Here is a 15,659-nt window from a genome sequence, read left to right on the forward strand (position 1 = left end):
ATGTTTTAAACATGCTAAATAAGTCCTTACATAGTAAAAGTATTTCCTTTGAAAAAATGAAATGTTAGCATGCTAATTTCTGATATATTACCAATAGATTTCCTTTATATTTCAAATGTAAATAGTGAATAATTTTTCCCCCAAAGGATAATATTGCCAAGGATGTGTAATGGGGTGCAGATATTTGTGCATTTTTGAAATAACCCAAATCTAAAGCTTTTGAGTACATTTTCTATAAATAGAAACACCATTGGGTGTTAAAAGATGCATCCCACTCACCCCTCCTTAGCATTCTAAGATTTTGAATGTTAGACACTCACTGAAACATGATTGTTAAAACTGTCTGCAAATCATTGGGCAAGTGATAAGCGATTTCTTCGGATATGTAGGTTTTGCTCATACATGATTATGATATGAATTAAAATAGAAGTAATTCACAAACTTTTCTCACCAGCACGCTCATAGTGGCCATGGCTACACAACTTTAAATAAAATGTTCATTTGAGCCCTGGCCAGGTGGCTTAGTTGGTTGGATCACTGTCCTGTGCACCAAAAGGTTGCCAGTTCAATTCCTGGTCAGAGCACAGACCGAAATTGCAGATTCCATCCCCAGTCAGGGCACTTGCAGGAAGCAACCAATCAATGTTTCTGTTTCACATCGATTTTTCTTCTCTGTCTCTCTTTCTCTCTCACTTCCTCTCTCACTAAAACCAATTGAAAAACATAACTAAAAAACAACAACAACAAAAACATATCCTTAGGTGCGGATTTAAAAACTGTTCTTTTGAGTTTTTTAAGATGCAGGTGCTTCAGTTAGCTGTATCTTTTTCAAAGTTATTTCAAAATTCTAGGAATATCACAAGAGTAGTTCCCAGTACCCTTCGTCCAGATTAGATTCCCAGTTGCTGACACTCTACCACATCTGCCTTATCTGTGTATCTGTATGTAAATTCCTTTGGTGATATTATTCTTAACCATTTGAGAGCGAGATACAGACATGGAACCTCATTACCTGTAAATATTTCTGTTTGCATTTTTTAAAACATGGACATTCCCCTACTACACCACAATATACCATCAAAATCAGTAAATTAACATGGATACAATATTGCTTTCTAATCCACAGGCCCATTCCAATTTCACTGATTGATCCAATAATATTTTCTAATGTTCAGATCCAGATTACACATGGCATTTAATTTTCATGATCTTTATTCTCCTTTAGCCTTCTTTCTCTTTCATGATAAGTATTTTAAGAAAAAAAATACTTTGAGGTTATATAAATAGACTTTCTTTATCAAAAGTTTTCCCACTATTAAGCATACACACACCAAATGACTCAGTAATATTATTCCTAGATATTTACCCAGGAGATATAAAGACTTAATGTTCACACAAAAACTATACACAAATGTTTATAGTGGCTTTATTCATAACCACTAAAAACTAAAAGAAGCTCGTGCCCTTCCGTTGGAGAATAGATAAAGTGTTATATCTATCCATATACTGGAATACTATTCAGCAATAAAAAAAGAAATGAACTGATACATCAGTAAGGTGAAGGAATCTCCAACGCACTGTGCTAATCAAAAGAGACCAGACTTAAGTCACCACATACTATAGGATTCCATTTATATGACATTCCTAAAATAGGAAACTGTAATAGGAACAGAAAGCATATCAATGGTTACTTGGAGTTGGATATGAAGGGAGGAATACGGTATAAAGAAGCAGCATACGGAAATGTTTTGAGGTGATGAAACTGCTCTATATCTTGGCTGTTAATTAGATATTCACTCTTTTCTGTGTGGCCTGTTTCTTTTGAAGGCAAACCTGAAACAGCATGTGAAAGCCCACGCTGTACTGTGGTACCTGTGCTGCAGCCTACTCTACACATTGCAGACCAAGATCCCATCCCTGAGGAGCAGGTAAGGGTGAAAACTGCTTTTGTTTCCCCAGAAGGAGAGTTTCACATACAAAGCTTACCTACCTCTATCTGTAAGTGATATGGTTAATTGTTGAATAAGTGAAAATTGTCGGTTTTTTTGCCCTGCCGGGCGTGGCCCAGTGGTTGAGCATTGACCTAGGATCCAGGCGATCGGGGTTCGGTTCCCAGGCAGGGCACATGCCTGGGTTGCGGGCTCGATCAATGACTCTCTCGTCGTTGATGTTTCTCTCTCTCTTCTCCCTGTCCTTTCCTCTCTCTGAAATCAATAAAGATATATTTTAAAAAAAAGAAAAAAGAAAATTGTCGATTTCTTAGACACTTAAAAGTGATTGAACACATTAAAAATTAGTGCCTTGGCAAAGGTACCTTCTGTGGTGCTAGAAATGTTTTTATCTTGATCTGAGTGGTGGTTACCAGCATATACACATATGTAAAAACCTTATACACTTATCTTGTGTATTTGACTGCATTTACATTATGCCTCACTTAGATATTGACAAAGATTTCTTTTGCTCCTCCTTAGGAAAAGAAGTTATTCTTAATGGGAAAGGGAGACCAACCCTACTTAGTTTAACAAACAAGAAATTTTTTTAAAAAACATTAGATACCTGACAGAATATTTCAGAGAGCCAGATAATCAGCCTTGAACCAGGCTGGGATAAAAACCTAAAATTACTCAAAAGAACTGTTCCAGTGGCAACATCACTACTAAGTCACTGGGCACAGACTTTGCCACTTGGTCCATCAGTGCTACCTTCAGAAACTCTGCCTCTGGAAACTTTTATCTGCCACCATTCTTACCAGAGTGTATTCCTCAAGATGCCTGCTTCTTTTATAGCACACTTATGAGTCAGATCTGACCCCGGAACATCTGATTAGAGGATCCCAAGTCCTTTGCCTGAACCTTAACTACAAGGAGTCTGAGTAACCAGGGATCCTACCGTCTGCCTCAGTGATACGGAGAGCCATAGATGAGGTGTTCCTCAATCCTAGGAATACTGTTCAGACTTCCTGGGACCTGAGAAAGCACCACAAATGTCTACCACAAAAGGACTAGCATACCTGACCACCTCCCCAACCACCAGCCCTGCTAATTTTGATTGGTTTTGACAGAGCTATTCACTGTAATCTTGACTAGATCTGTAGAGTGGTATCAGAGTAGAAAAATGATTGAGTTGTTAAACTTTCTTATTTACAACCCTTTATAGTATCAACTTAAGTTTTTTAAAGATTTCCATTTATCTATATGTTTGCTTTGTTTGCCCAGCTGTGCTTTAGTGACCTGTGCAGAGTCCTCCTTTTTTAATCTTGGAGAGGGGTAGGTACAAATAAATTACTACTAGAAAATTATCTGCTTGAAGTAAAGAACTTTTTTAAAAAATTCATTTTCAGGAATTAGAAGCTTATGTAGATGATATTGATATGGACAGTGACTTCAGAAAGGATGACTTTTATTACTTGTCTCAAGAAGACAGAGAGAGACAGAAGCGTGAGCATGAAGAATCCAAGAGGGTACTCCAAGAATTAAAATCTGTGCTGGGATTCAAAGCATCAGAGGCAGAAAGGCAGAAGTGGAAGCAGCTTCTATTTAGTGATCACGGTAAGCCTGACTTCAGGGTAAACGGTTCTTTCAATGTAGGGGATTTATTTTTTCTTTTACTGTGAATCTTATTTTAGTTAGAGTTCTTATGACTATAATTTTAGGCATCCATCAGTAAGTATAATACTTTTTCTTTTAGACACAAAATCAATTTGATCAATTAAAGAGTAGGTATATAATGAAACTGGGAATATGAAATCACACTTTTCATCAGTTTGATTTTTTTTTTACTAAATTTGTATTTGAATGGGCAGTGAATTGAATAAATTAAATTAGAATGTTTTCAAATTTTGTGAATATGAGATTCTAAACTCTGTTCTCTTTTGTTGCTATTATAAATACCTCAGTGAAACACAAATGACTGTGTTCACTATTCAAACAAATGAATTAAGACCTAAGCCACTTAGCTGTATCTTTTAGGTTACTCAATGATTTGAGTGCTTTAGTGGATGGGAGTTGAGGAGGTGCTTCTGTGCACACTGTCTCCATACTTGGATTTGGACAAAGTTGGATGACTGGTAATACCTAAGATTAGCCTTAAACTCTTTTATGTTTCCCACCCGTCTTTAGTTGAACTTCTTGGGAGGTGGGGAAGGGAACTAGGGGAAGCTTAATACTTGACAACATTAAACTAGCTAATTTCTAAATGAAGAATTAATTCCTATGGATTTCTAAGAAGGTAGAGTGGGACTTCCCTTACATTTTAGAGTACGTAGAGCCTGAAAATCAATTGCCTTCTTTTCCCTTTCTCTTTTTCACTCGAAATATATAGATTACCTAACTTCTGGGAAGTTCCTCAAGGTCCTCTTCTTCTCTTGGGAGTTCTACCATCCTCATTCTCCCTTGTCCCGATGTACATTTTTTTATTGTATCCTTCCTCTTTCTTCCCATTGTCCTCTTTTATAGCTAGGCCCTCATTAGATTATGCTCATGTATTATAATAGCCTCTTAGCTGATTTCCATTTACAATACCTTTTTCTTCTAAGCTATCCTTAGAAATAGCTTCTAAGTTTCTAAGATAGCTTCTATCCTTGCAAGCTCCAGATTTTTCTTAAAAAACACATTGATAATGGCTCTCTATCTTAAAAATCTACACACAAACACACACAGTGGTGCCCCCTTTTTTATTTGTATTAAATCTAAACTCCTTTACCTGGTTTTAAGCCTTTCCATCATATGAATCCATCATATCCAATTATGTTTCCCACTATTTCGAATATAGATATCTCCCTTTAATTATATTTATCTAATTAGACTATGGTTCCACAAATTTGCTGTTTTTATTCATGAGAAACATTCATGCTGATCCCTTTACCAGAAATGTATCTTCTCCAAGCTGTCCCCTCCACCAGTCTCCTCTGGGAGTCCTCCTCTGATGCTCCAGCCCTGCCACCTTTCCTACCACTACAGACCCTCACACCAGAAGGGCACTGTAGTTAAATGAAAGCAAGTAAGTCTGAGCAGCAAAGCATATAGGAGATTAGGATCTTCCTAGAAGCAGCAGTAAAAATAGAGTTCCTATAACCTGCTTGTTTATATATTGGGCCTACGTAAATCAGAGATTAAGAGTATTATGTTTTAGGCACTATTGTTTCCTGTGCTTTTTTTGGGGGGGGGTCTCTTATTAAGTTACCATCTCCTTAAATAGGAGCTTTATTATCCTCCATAGTATTCATTCAGCAAATTGTTTATTCAACAAATAGTTCCTAACACACTGTTTATTGTTGTAGATCCCTAGCACAAAAGTCAAGAGAGGCTTATATTCTAGCACACTTGTCAGTTGACCCATTGTAGGAATTAATACACCCCCCACTTAATTAGCATTAATCAGCAATAGCAGTCAACTTCTAATATATGTTGCATTCTTTAAACCAGCAGATTTATAGATTAAAACTGCATGTGAAGACTGAAAATAGCATTATATATAAACTTGTATCCTTTTTTATTGTTTAGTATAGCTTTAATTATTCATGTAGCTTTAATTCTGTTGACAATATGAACAAAGATAGAACACAGAGAAATGTGTCTCTTTTTCAGGTATGTGCTTTGATAGTTTACATTTGAAAAGGCAATAATGCTGACTTAGTTTGTGAAATTAAGTAAAAAGCTACTGATACGGTAAAATGCTTTTCCCATGAAATTTTTCAGTACATCTTCCAGAGTTGTTTTCATCTCTGCCTACAGGGGTAAAGTCCGAATGGAATTAGAGAGGGAAATTCTGCACTGGAACCTGCTGTGACCATTTTTTTTCTATTGTCGCTGCTTCTCTAGTGGAGTTACTGCAGCTTAGGGATCTGTTTCTTGAAAATGGACACATTTTACAAAGTTATTTTTAAATAAACGCCAGATCTTCAAGATGCGCTTTTTCTTCCGCCATGCTTCATAATATATTGTATTGTACTAACCCCTCATACTGGGAGGAGAGACTGCCTAGCAAGCAACCCACTGCCTACTAACATCAAGAGGGGCTAAATAAAACTTCATTTTCCCTGAAAGGACAACTTCTGCCGTATGGATATATATTATATTTATGTATTATGCTTTGTACAGTAGTTGATCTTGAGTGCAGATTTTACTTCGTTATATATTTTTCTGTGACATTAAAAAATGTATAGAAGTTAACGGCTTTACTTTCATCAGAGTCTTGCTAGGTGGTTGGCAAGTAAGTTGAATTGTATGATGCATTTGTTTTCCATGCTGTTTTAACTTATAAATATATATAGTATATGTGTTGAAAATATTATTATCTGGATTACTTTGGCTTTTTATCTGACATATTTATATCAGTGAAAGCTTATTTAATGCAGTGGTCCTCAAAATTTAGTAAGCATCAGAACAAAGTGGAAGGCTTGTAAACATAGCTGGCCCCCACTCCCATTTTCCAATTTAGTAGGCCTGAGAATATGCATTTCTACCATATTCCTAGGGGATGCTGACAGATGCTGTTGGTTCGGGGACCACACTTTGAGAACCACTGTTTTAATATTTTGAATAAGAGAATATATGAGGCGTTTTTAAATCTTCATCAAAACTCCATCTCATTTCATTTCTTAGGTATTTTATCCTTATAAAGTTCTCTGGGTTTTAAAATTTATATTGATTTTACTAGAAAGTTTTATTTAGCCTTTATTTATTGTTCTTTATAAGAAAAAAACCTACTGGGAGTTTAAAATAACGTTTAAATCATTTTTGGGTCCTTAGTTATTATTTTTCTTTCTTTCTTTTTGCTTTTTTTTCCTTTAAAGCTGTGTTGAAATCCTTGTCTTCTGTAGACCCAGTGGAACCCATAAGTAATTCAGAACCATCAATGGATTCAGATATGGGGAAAGTTGGTAAAAATGATACTGAAGAAGAAAATAGTAAACCCTCCATAACTGATGATGAAATATGTAGTAGGACTGAGTATTTATGTGAAAACCCTCTAGATGGTAAAACTAAAGACAATTCTACAAATGAAGTCTCCCTGCAAGGAGCTGAAGAAAGAGTGTGTTATCACTGTGAAAGTGAAGATGACTCTCCACAGGCAGATGTTGGTGACCTGCCCACTGCCCACCCAGTTCCCAGGGACTCACCACATCCCTCCATTAAGCAGAGGCTGGCACGGCTGCAGCTGCCACCGGATTTTACCTTCACTGCTGGCCTCGCTGCCGAAGTGGCTGCTCGATCTCTCTCCTTTACCTCCAGGCAGGAACAGACTTTTGGTGACGAGGAGGAAGAACAGTTAATACAAGAAAATAAAAGTGAGGTAGAAGAAAAGTAAGAACCAAGATTTACATGAAGGATTTTTAACTGTTCCTTTTATGAAAGTGTTTTTTAGCTTCGAGACTAGATATTACACTGGAAAGGGAAATTGAGTGTGAGTTTACTATACATAAAGCTAAGGTGTGACTTTACAGGAAGAACCCTGGTTTGAACAACTGATCTGAAATTAGCAATTACCTGTATGGCAGATCTTTTAGGAAAATATGAGAAAGGTAAGGGCTCTTTTGAATAAACTGCTGTTTTATTTGCAGCACAACTGATCAGTCTTGGAAATTCTTTAAGTACTTTTAATAACAAATGAATTTATCATTTCTTGCCAGAATTTGCTACCACAAGATGACTGGGATAATTCTGTTGCAAGAACATTAACATTTAGTATGACTCCTTTTTACTATTTTCTCACAGTTAATAACTGCAGCTATTATGTTAGTAACAGGTTGTTTGTATTTTATTTTTGTTTATACCAAGTCTTAAAACAAAGATACAGGTTATGAATAAAAAAACAGTTCTCATGCAATTGATGTGTACTGGGGTTTGGAACTAAAAAATAGTTTTATTTTATAAGTACTTGGGTTACGACGTGTTTCTCATGTTTTCCTTGTTTGTGTGCATTCAGTAGTTAATTTTAAGATTTCCTAATATTTTTTTAAAAAACATTGTGCCATTTTAAGAATTACCCTTTTAAATTTTTGTGTGTTTATCTTTTTCTGTTTTTGTTGCAACTAGAAGAGCCGATTTCAAAGTGGGATCCCTGTGGTCCAAGACCTCATCCCCAACTTTGGAGAAAGTTCTTTTTATCAGTTTGTCCAGAGATAATGGATCATTAACAAATATGCAGGCAGCCGTGCTGCTGATGTCTTGCTTTAGGCCGTCCCCTGTCCACCTGAGTAAGATTCTGGAAGCATCCTGTCAGCTTCCTGGAAAGCATCCTTGTCTCCTTAATACTTCATTTATAAACTACCTCTTAAAAGAGGCTGCTTTCCAAATTGTCCAGTCTCATTGTGTTGTGATTGCATTTTCTTTCTTTCTTTTTTTTAATTGATTTGAGAGAGAGAGAGAGAAACACTGATTTGTTGTTCCACTTATTCATGTCTTCATTGTTGGATACTTGCATGAGCCGAAACCGGGGATCGAACCGGCAACCTTGGTTTATCGGGAGGACGCACACTCTCACCAACTAAACTACCTGGCCTCGACCATGATTGCATTTTCAAAGAGTGATATTTTCAGGACTATATTGTTTTTTGAAACCTCAGTGCACTGACATCATTTATAGACGTTACTTGGGGAAAATGTAGCGATAACTCAATTTGTGCTCTAGAAAGAAAATTCATGATGAATCTAAATTGTCTTTAGAATTAAGAAACACATTCAAACTCCTACAACTTAGCACTTAGAGTGAGTAAATTTTCATACCAAAGGGTGTATTTGTTTGTTTGTTTCAGTAATCGAAGGAAATTTATTTTTTATCCTGAGGAAAAACTGGTTTCTGTTTTACTTGAGCAGTAGTAGAGATACTTTGTACTATAAGTGATTCTGCCAGTTGTCAAAAATTCTGTGACTTATCCACAGGTTAGCTCTTAGGAGCACTTCCTAAGAGTGGGCCTAGTTTACAACTTAGAAATAGTAATAACATTTAAAGTTTACTTTCTTTTTTTTAATTCTCACCCGAGGATATGCTTCATTGACTTGAGGGGGGGGGAGAAGGAAAGAGAGAGAGAAGCATCGATGAGAGAAACATTGATCGGGTGCCTCCCGTAGGCGCCCGCCCCAGGGATCAAACCCACAACCTAGGTATGTGCCCTGACTGGGAGTGGAACCCATAACCTTTCGGTGTATGGGAGGAGTTTACTTTCTTTTTAAATTAGTTTGCCAGTTCCTTTTTTCCTTGAATTTAGAAGAAGTAATTAAGGAAAAACTTGGTAATCTTTCTCTTAGTCTGTAACCTTACACAGTAAGAATTAGAGTTTAATAATTTTTAATTTTGTTATCTTTTTTTTTTTTTTTTACACCAGTTTGGGAAAAATCTTCATAATATTCCATCAGTTTTATTCAATGCTCTCTAAGGTGATACATTTTCATTTTGAAGGGCTAACTTTAATCAAGAATTTCTAATCTTCAAGTCTAATCTGTTTTATTCATTAGTTGTTACTTAGTTCAGTGAAAATTCTATTTGGTGAAATCATGATATAAGGATCTTAAAATTTTAATTGAATGTTTTTATAGTGTCTGTAATTTTCAAGTTTTCTTCCATCTTTAAAAATATTTCCAAGATAAAATGTTATCTTCCCTGTGAAAATTCCTAATTTTCTCATAATAGTCTAAAAGTCACTGTAGTCACTGTTTCTCCATTTTTCCATGGGGGCGCCTATATTACAATAAATTGGAGGTCTTATTTTTAAAATGCAGATGTGGGGCCATCCTCCCAATTGTTCTTAATCGGTCATTTCTGAATAAGACCTAGGTGATGTCTATGCCCAGTAAAATCTAAGAACCTCTGTGTTGGACTTTTTGCTTCTTGCCATGAATACCTGAAGAAATAAAACAGGCCAATGTAATATAAGTAGGTATTCTTGTTTGTTACTTTTCTAGGAATATTTTACTTTGTCTTCATAGCTGCCATCCCACATCCAAAAGAAACCCTTTGGGGAAAATATTTTGTGGGTAAAATTTGTAATTGTGCTTTCCATATTTTAAAATAGTATTTTGATAGGATAATTCTTGTTAGTAGTTAATAGCCTCACAGCTTTTAATACAAACATTTCCATAGTTTGTTTTACACCTAGTACTTAAGGTAAGAATGCATGGAAAAAGGCTATTTAGGTCAGTCTTAAAGACAGAATTTTTACCCTTTGTCTATAGTTAGGAAAGTCATGTCAATAAATGATCTGGTGACAGTTGTATCTCAAATTCTTTTTTTTTTTTTTTTTTGGCTTTCATTAAAACTACATGCCTGGCCTGTGTAGTGCCAGACCCTTGCTGGTCTTTGATTTGTGGTCCTCTGCTGATTTTCACAAGTTTTTGATATTATCTGACTTTCATAAGTTAAGTCCTCATTAAGCCTAATTGTACTTATAGCATCTGAATATATTTCATTAGGAAATGGTACATTGACTCAAGTTTGATTGATGAAGTTATTGGAGACAAGCAAGTCAAGAGAAACACACTGAAGGCAAATTAGTAAAGGAAACTTAAGAATATTGGTTTAAGGGTTTAATACAGAAGGACAGGCCTCAGTTTAAATCACAGATTCAGCATTTAAAAGCTGTGGGTGCAGCTGACTTAATAACTTCACAAGGAGTTTTTCCAACAAAACCCAAATCCTATAGATTGCTACATTAGGTTTGTGATTTTCCCCCTCTCTTTGAGGCTAAAAAAACAAGATCTGGAGACTAAAAAAACGAGATCTAGTTATAAATATGTTAGTAAAGTCAGTCAAAAATTTAAAAACTCAATTTTCATTAAAAAATAGTAATATTCTGATTCACATAGTAAAAGTGGTAAAGCTTTTAATGTTTAAAGCATAAAAAGATTCAAGTTCTGGTACATTTCACAAAATTATAAATCAATGAAGTGTTAGGGCTGCTGGAGGTCATTTCACTCTGGTGACTTACTCATACAGCATCAGTAATGTAAAATATGAAATATTTGGTATATTGTTTCTATACCTAAACAAAACAAGGAAACGGGAACTAAAAACCATAAGACTAATACAGCTCAGCCAGCTCACTATTATTCATGCCATGAGTGATAGCCAGACGAAGCATAAAGGTTGATTTATTCTCCCAATTATATTTATAAGAATGTATCTGTGTAATTCACATTATATTAGAACATGAACCTACCAATGTCTTAGAAAATATGGGAAAATGCCCTAAGTATAATAACAGTTGATTTACCTGTAATCACTGATGGATGACTAACTTGTGTAAGTTAATTTTTTGGGTAACTGAGGCAAATCCATTTAATTGTTAAATTTTACAAGTACAGTAGGAAATTTTCTACAGTGTACTTTCTACTTCACTTTTTCTTAGAGTATTTAGGATATAATTTTAACTTTTTTTTTTTGTCATCTGTAAGAACATCAGTTCCTATCATGGGGTGACAATCAGAAATTCACCCTCAGGGGCTACTGACATATAATGCCCCTTTACTATGCCCTGCTTGATATGCTTTTTGAGTTATGTCTGTTTTTCACACTTTCTCTGTCTTCCCTTATAATCAGCCATGATTTTTTGCTCCTGTCTTGTGTGCCTGCCTCCTGCACTAGGCCCCTAATTTGCTGCTTTAATCTGCTGTGGACTGAGAAACCAGATTGCCAAGTTTGCTAGAGTTGTGTCTAAAATAAGAGTAAGTAGACTGAAAGAAGGCGAAGGGGCTTTTCTGTCAGTAGTGTGCATGGACTTTGTGGAATCTGTCTGGCTTCTTAGCATACTTTTGTTTGCCTCTTAGCTCTTTACTAAGAACTTGCTAAAAAAACATTTGGTTGTATATGTGATTGCCATATATTTGAAGTATTAATTCAGTTTTTATATATCGATGTTGCTAGGACTCTCCATTAATGAATTCAACTATAAAAGAATTTGACTATCATCTTTGTATAAATCATTGTATTTATTTTAGGAAAATGTTAAACATTTTGTTCTGAGTTGTTCCTAGTATAGTGTACAGACTTAAAAATACAGCACTGTAAATGTGATTTCAACTCTGTTCACCAAGATTTATATTCTAGAACTATTGGTTTGAGACTAAACGTGCATTGCTAATTTGGTAAGAATTGGGTAAATGAATTTTGGGAAAATGAGTCATTCTTTATATCCCAGTTTTCTATAGAGCTTAAAGTAAGCATTAAAATTTTTTGGAATAAGTTTTGAAGGAAATCTTTTTAAAACTTAATATGCATTGCCATTTTAAACGATATATGAATACATTTTAATCTTTTTTGATGTCAAAATGGTCGTTATTAACAGTAGTTAATTATACTGTGATAAACTAATTAGGCACCAAGAGCTATATGCCCTTTACTAAATGGTTCCATTCTGCTGTGCTTTTTTCGTTTTCTTGTCTCTGTTTTTTAATAGTTCTGATTCCTCCAGTTTACATTACTGCTTAAGTGTGCCTAAAGCAATAGCCTTTCTCCATCCTCATAATGCTCCGTCTAGTCTGCATTGGTTTTGGAAATAAGGTGGCTAAGACTGCTAGAGTGATGTATAAAGAGTAAACTGACTCAGTGAAGACCCAAAAAAATGGATTATACTTAAGTGCATGGTATTACTTTAGAACCTATTTCATTTCTATCTTGAAAATAAGTGAAGTTACTAGATTAGGTACCTGCTCTCAAAGTAGAAGAGCTTTCATTGTACAAAAGGAACCATTTTGTTTTTATACTTTACCTTCTCTGTATTTCTATCCTCTAACTTTTTGGTTCCTATTAAAACCAGTCCACTCAAATTAGCATTTCTACAGTACTTTCTCTTTGAATTGGATACACATGCTGCTAAGAATTTCTTTGGCAAGGTTGTTTTTTATTGTTGTTTTGGTTTTAGAGAAGTATATCTGAATTTCCAAAACATGAAGTAGGTTGAGCCCTGGAAAATAAGAAAACCTGTATTATTGATATTACAGAAGACATTTCTTTTATTTTTATTCAATTAACTGTATGTTAAAAGCTTGCCAAAAGTTATCAGTGTTAGATCTAATAATATTGACAGATATTGAATGACTAAATTCCCACTGTCATTCTATATTTTGCATGTTTAAATTATCATTTAATATGTTAAGTAATCAAGCATGATTTTTCTCTTGAATGAAAAATAAACATGAAGTTTGCATGTTATAATGTTTGTAAGTAAAATTCAAATCTGTCTATAAGGGGATATTCTAGCATTAAACAACTTAGTTTTACCAGCAGGCCGATTGTGTTTTAGTAATCATGTTAAAATCAGTCTACTTATTTTATAGCCATGCCTCATTGTCAGCTTTCCATTATTCATGCTACTGGAAGGGAATTATGATACAATATTCATTAAAAAATCCAGACAGTTTCTTGAGTTGAAACTGCCATTACAGAACAGATAGTCATGATGGCAAACTCGGGTTGGTAGTACAAGGAGAAAATTTCTCTCTGAGTATAGTTGTGGGATTAAAAGTGATTCTACTCATCGTAATTGCTTAAACCAAAAAAAAAGGATCAATATGAGATTCACATATACAAAAACAATGTGAGTAAGGAGTTGATTTTATGGATATCTTAAAATGTGTGATAAACTAAAATGCAGATGGTATTTTTAATGCTATGTTTTAATATACTTTAACTGTCAGCAATTAAATTAGTTTCTTTCATTCCCATTTACTGAATTTCATTTGGCACATATCAAACATGTTATTGCAAAAGGACAGTGTTTAAGTTGTGTATATTTCTAATTGCACTTTATAAGTGGGTATATTCTATGAAATATTATAGAAATAGGTTATTTCCTCTCATATTGTTATCTTAAGAGTTTCTCAAAATAAGGGATAATATTACTATTTTGGGCTTGAGATTTTTTTACGTATGTAGCATTTCCTAAAGGTTGGCTACCTAAAGTAAGTTTATCATTGAACACTTTTTTTCTAAAACTAAAACATGTCTTTTATAAGTTTATTCTTTTATAATATCCATTTCCCTCCTAAGTAAATTCTTAAATTAACTCAATTTCTAAAAGTATTTTCTGCCCTTTTATTACACCAACCTGTAGTACCTTCTGTTCATACTATGACTTAAGTAATGATTACTCAAGCACAGTACTGGCATCTGGCAACATACAGAAATCTCCAGAAATGTCACACCTATTCCTTAAAGATTGGCACATGGTCTTTGTACAGCCCTGGAGGTCCATATGAGTGAAAAGCCGAGAAGCCTACCTGAGCTGAAAGCACTCCCAAGGAGTTTGGTTTTGTTTGGGTTTGTTCTAGGTATGGTCCCAGGGATCCCAGATCAAACCAGGCCCCTGGGCCTATCCTAGAACCAACCTAAACTCGCGCATCATTCCTGGACCATCAAGAGTGTGAAGACTGAAGATAACCTGAAGCTAAAGAGACATCCTACGTTCATCAGGACTCACTTTTTTGTATGTGTGTCTATATTTTAGCAAGAATTGATTGGTTAATCCTAAAATTAGAGGGATGACAATGGATAACAAGATAAAGCCTTACCAGACGTTGACATAGGAATTTATCACAACAAAAATGGGCTATGTAATATGGTTATTAATTGCCAGTGCGGAGAACTGTACTTGTAACTTTTATTATTGGATCTCTGTTTTTAGGTTAAGCAATTTAGCCACCAAAAGAAATTATCCCCCAAATTAATGATTTCTGTTTTTGTTTTTCTCAAAGTCTTTCTACTCAACAACATTGTATCAGTCTCATTTAACTAAATTGTTCATAGTTTTTCAAAGACATTAGTTTTTGCCTTCCGGCTGCAGTGCTAAGTAATTTTAAACTCTTGGTTCTGGAGACTGCCTTTTTCTTTTACTCTATTGAATCTACCGCAATGCTTTGAACTCGCTTTTTGAGGTTCAGATCTGGGAAGAACCTTAGCATCACGTGTACACACACCATCCCTTTTGGACACATTGTAGGCTACATTGTAGAATCCGCTGTGGTTGATGGAAACAAGCTAGGGTGATAGACTGGAAATGGGCTAATACCTCACATTTTACAAAAGTATTTTGTAAAATAAGATTTTTAGTAAGTTTCTTAAAATATTCTGACTTCGTTGACTCATTGCATGGTCTTACATCAAAACTGTGACATTGCTGTAGCCACATACATGTTTTTGTTTAATTTGGAAGACAGGAATTCTGAAAAGGATTGCAAATGCCCCAAATCCAAAGGTTATGATACACATTAAAAATGTGTACTTTTGGTAAAACTGGCATTTCAATAGGTTTAGACCCTGTTTGAAATAATTACAGACTAATCAGGGACTCCACATGTGAAAGGAGCCCAAAAATGTACTATTCCTCACACCAGAAAAATTGGGTCAATGGTTATCCTTTAAAATAGGACTGAGCTTATTCTGAAGAACTCAGCCCTGCAATTAGTCCTGTACTGCATTCATTAGAGAAATGCTTCATCCCTGAGTTCTATCATTTTTTGCCTGTTAAAACATACCTATATTTACCCTTCTCTCAATGTTTTCCTTTTTGCACAGTGTTTTCCTGTTTGCATAAATCAAAACACTGTACATGTTACTACTATGTGTATGTTTCTTTTGATGAAACAGACTGGATCCAATGATCTTTGGATTTTGATGCCTTTTAAAGCCAAGCGATTTAAATGCCAAGTGATTTAAAGCCAACTGAT

General features: G+C 35.0%; 1 protein-coding gene across 5 annotated transcripts in view; it reads left to right on the plus strand.

Moving 5' to 3' along the window:
• The window catches only part of VEZT (vezatin, adherens junctions transmembrane protein), a 59,667-nt gene extending 51,296 nt beyond the window's left edge, over positions 1-8,371 (plus strand). For 3 of the 5 annotated variants that reach the window (XM_081130673.1, XM_081130674.1, XM_081130677.1), the window contains exons 10-12: positions 1,828-1,928; positions 3,341-3,548; positions 6,794-8,371. In XM_081130673.1, the coding sequence (XP_080986799.1) occupies positions 1,828-1,928; positions 3,341-3,548; positions 6,794-7,308 (824 nt within the window). In that variant the 3' untranslated portion in view covers positions 7,309-8,371. The remainder of the gene's footprint in view (positions 1-1,827; positions 1,929-3,340; positions 3,549-6,793) is intronic. The other 2 variants (XM_081130675.1, XM_081130676.1) reach the window with 1 other exon arrangement.
• The last annotated feature ends 7,288 nt before the right edge of the window (positions 8,372-15,659 follow it).

The sequence above is a fragment of the Miniopterus schreibersii genome (genome assembly GCF_964146895.1).
Source record: "Miniopterus schreibersii genome assembly, chromosome: 2".
NCBI classification, from domain to species: Eukaryota; Metazoa; Chordata; class Mammalia; order Chiroptera; family Miniopteridae; genus Miniopterus; species Miniopterus schreibersii.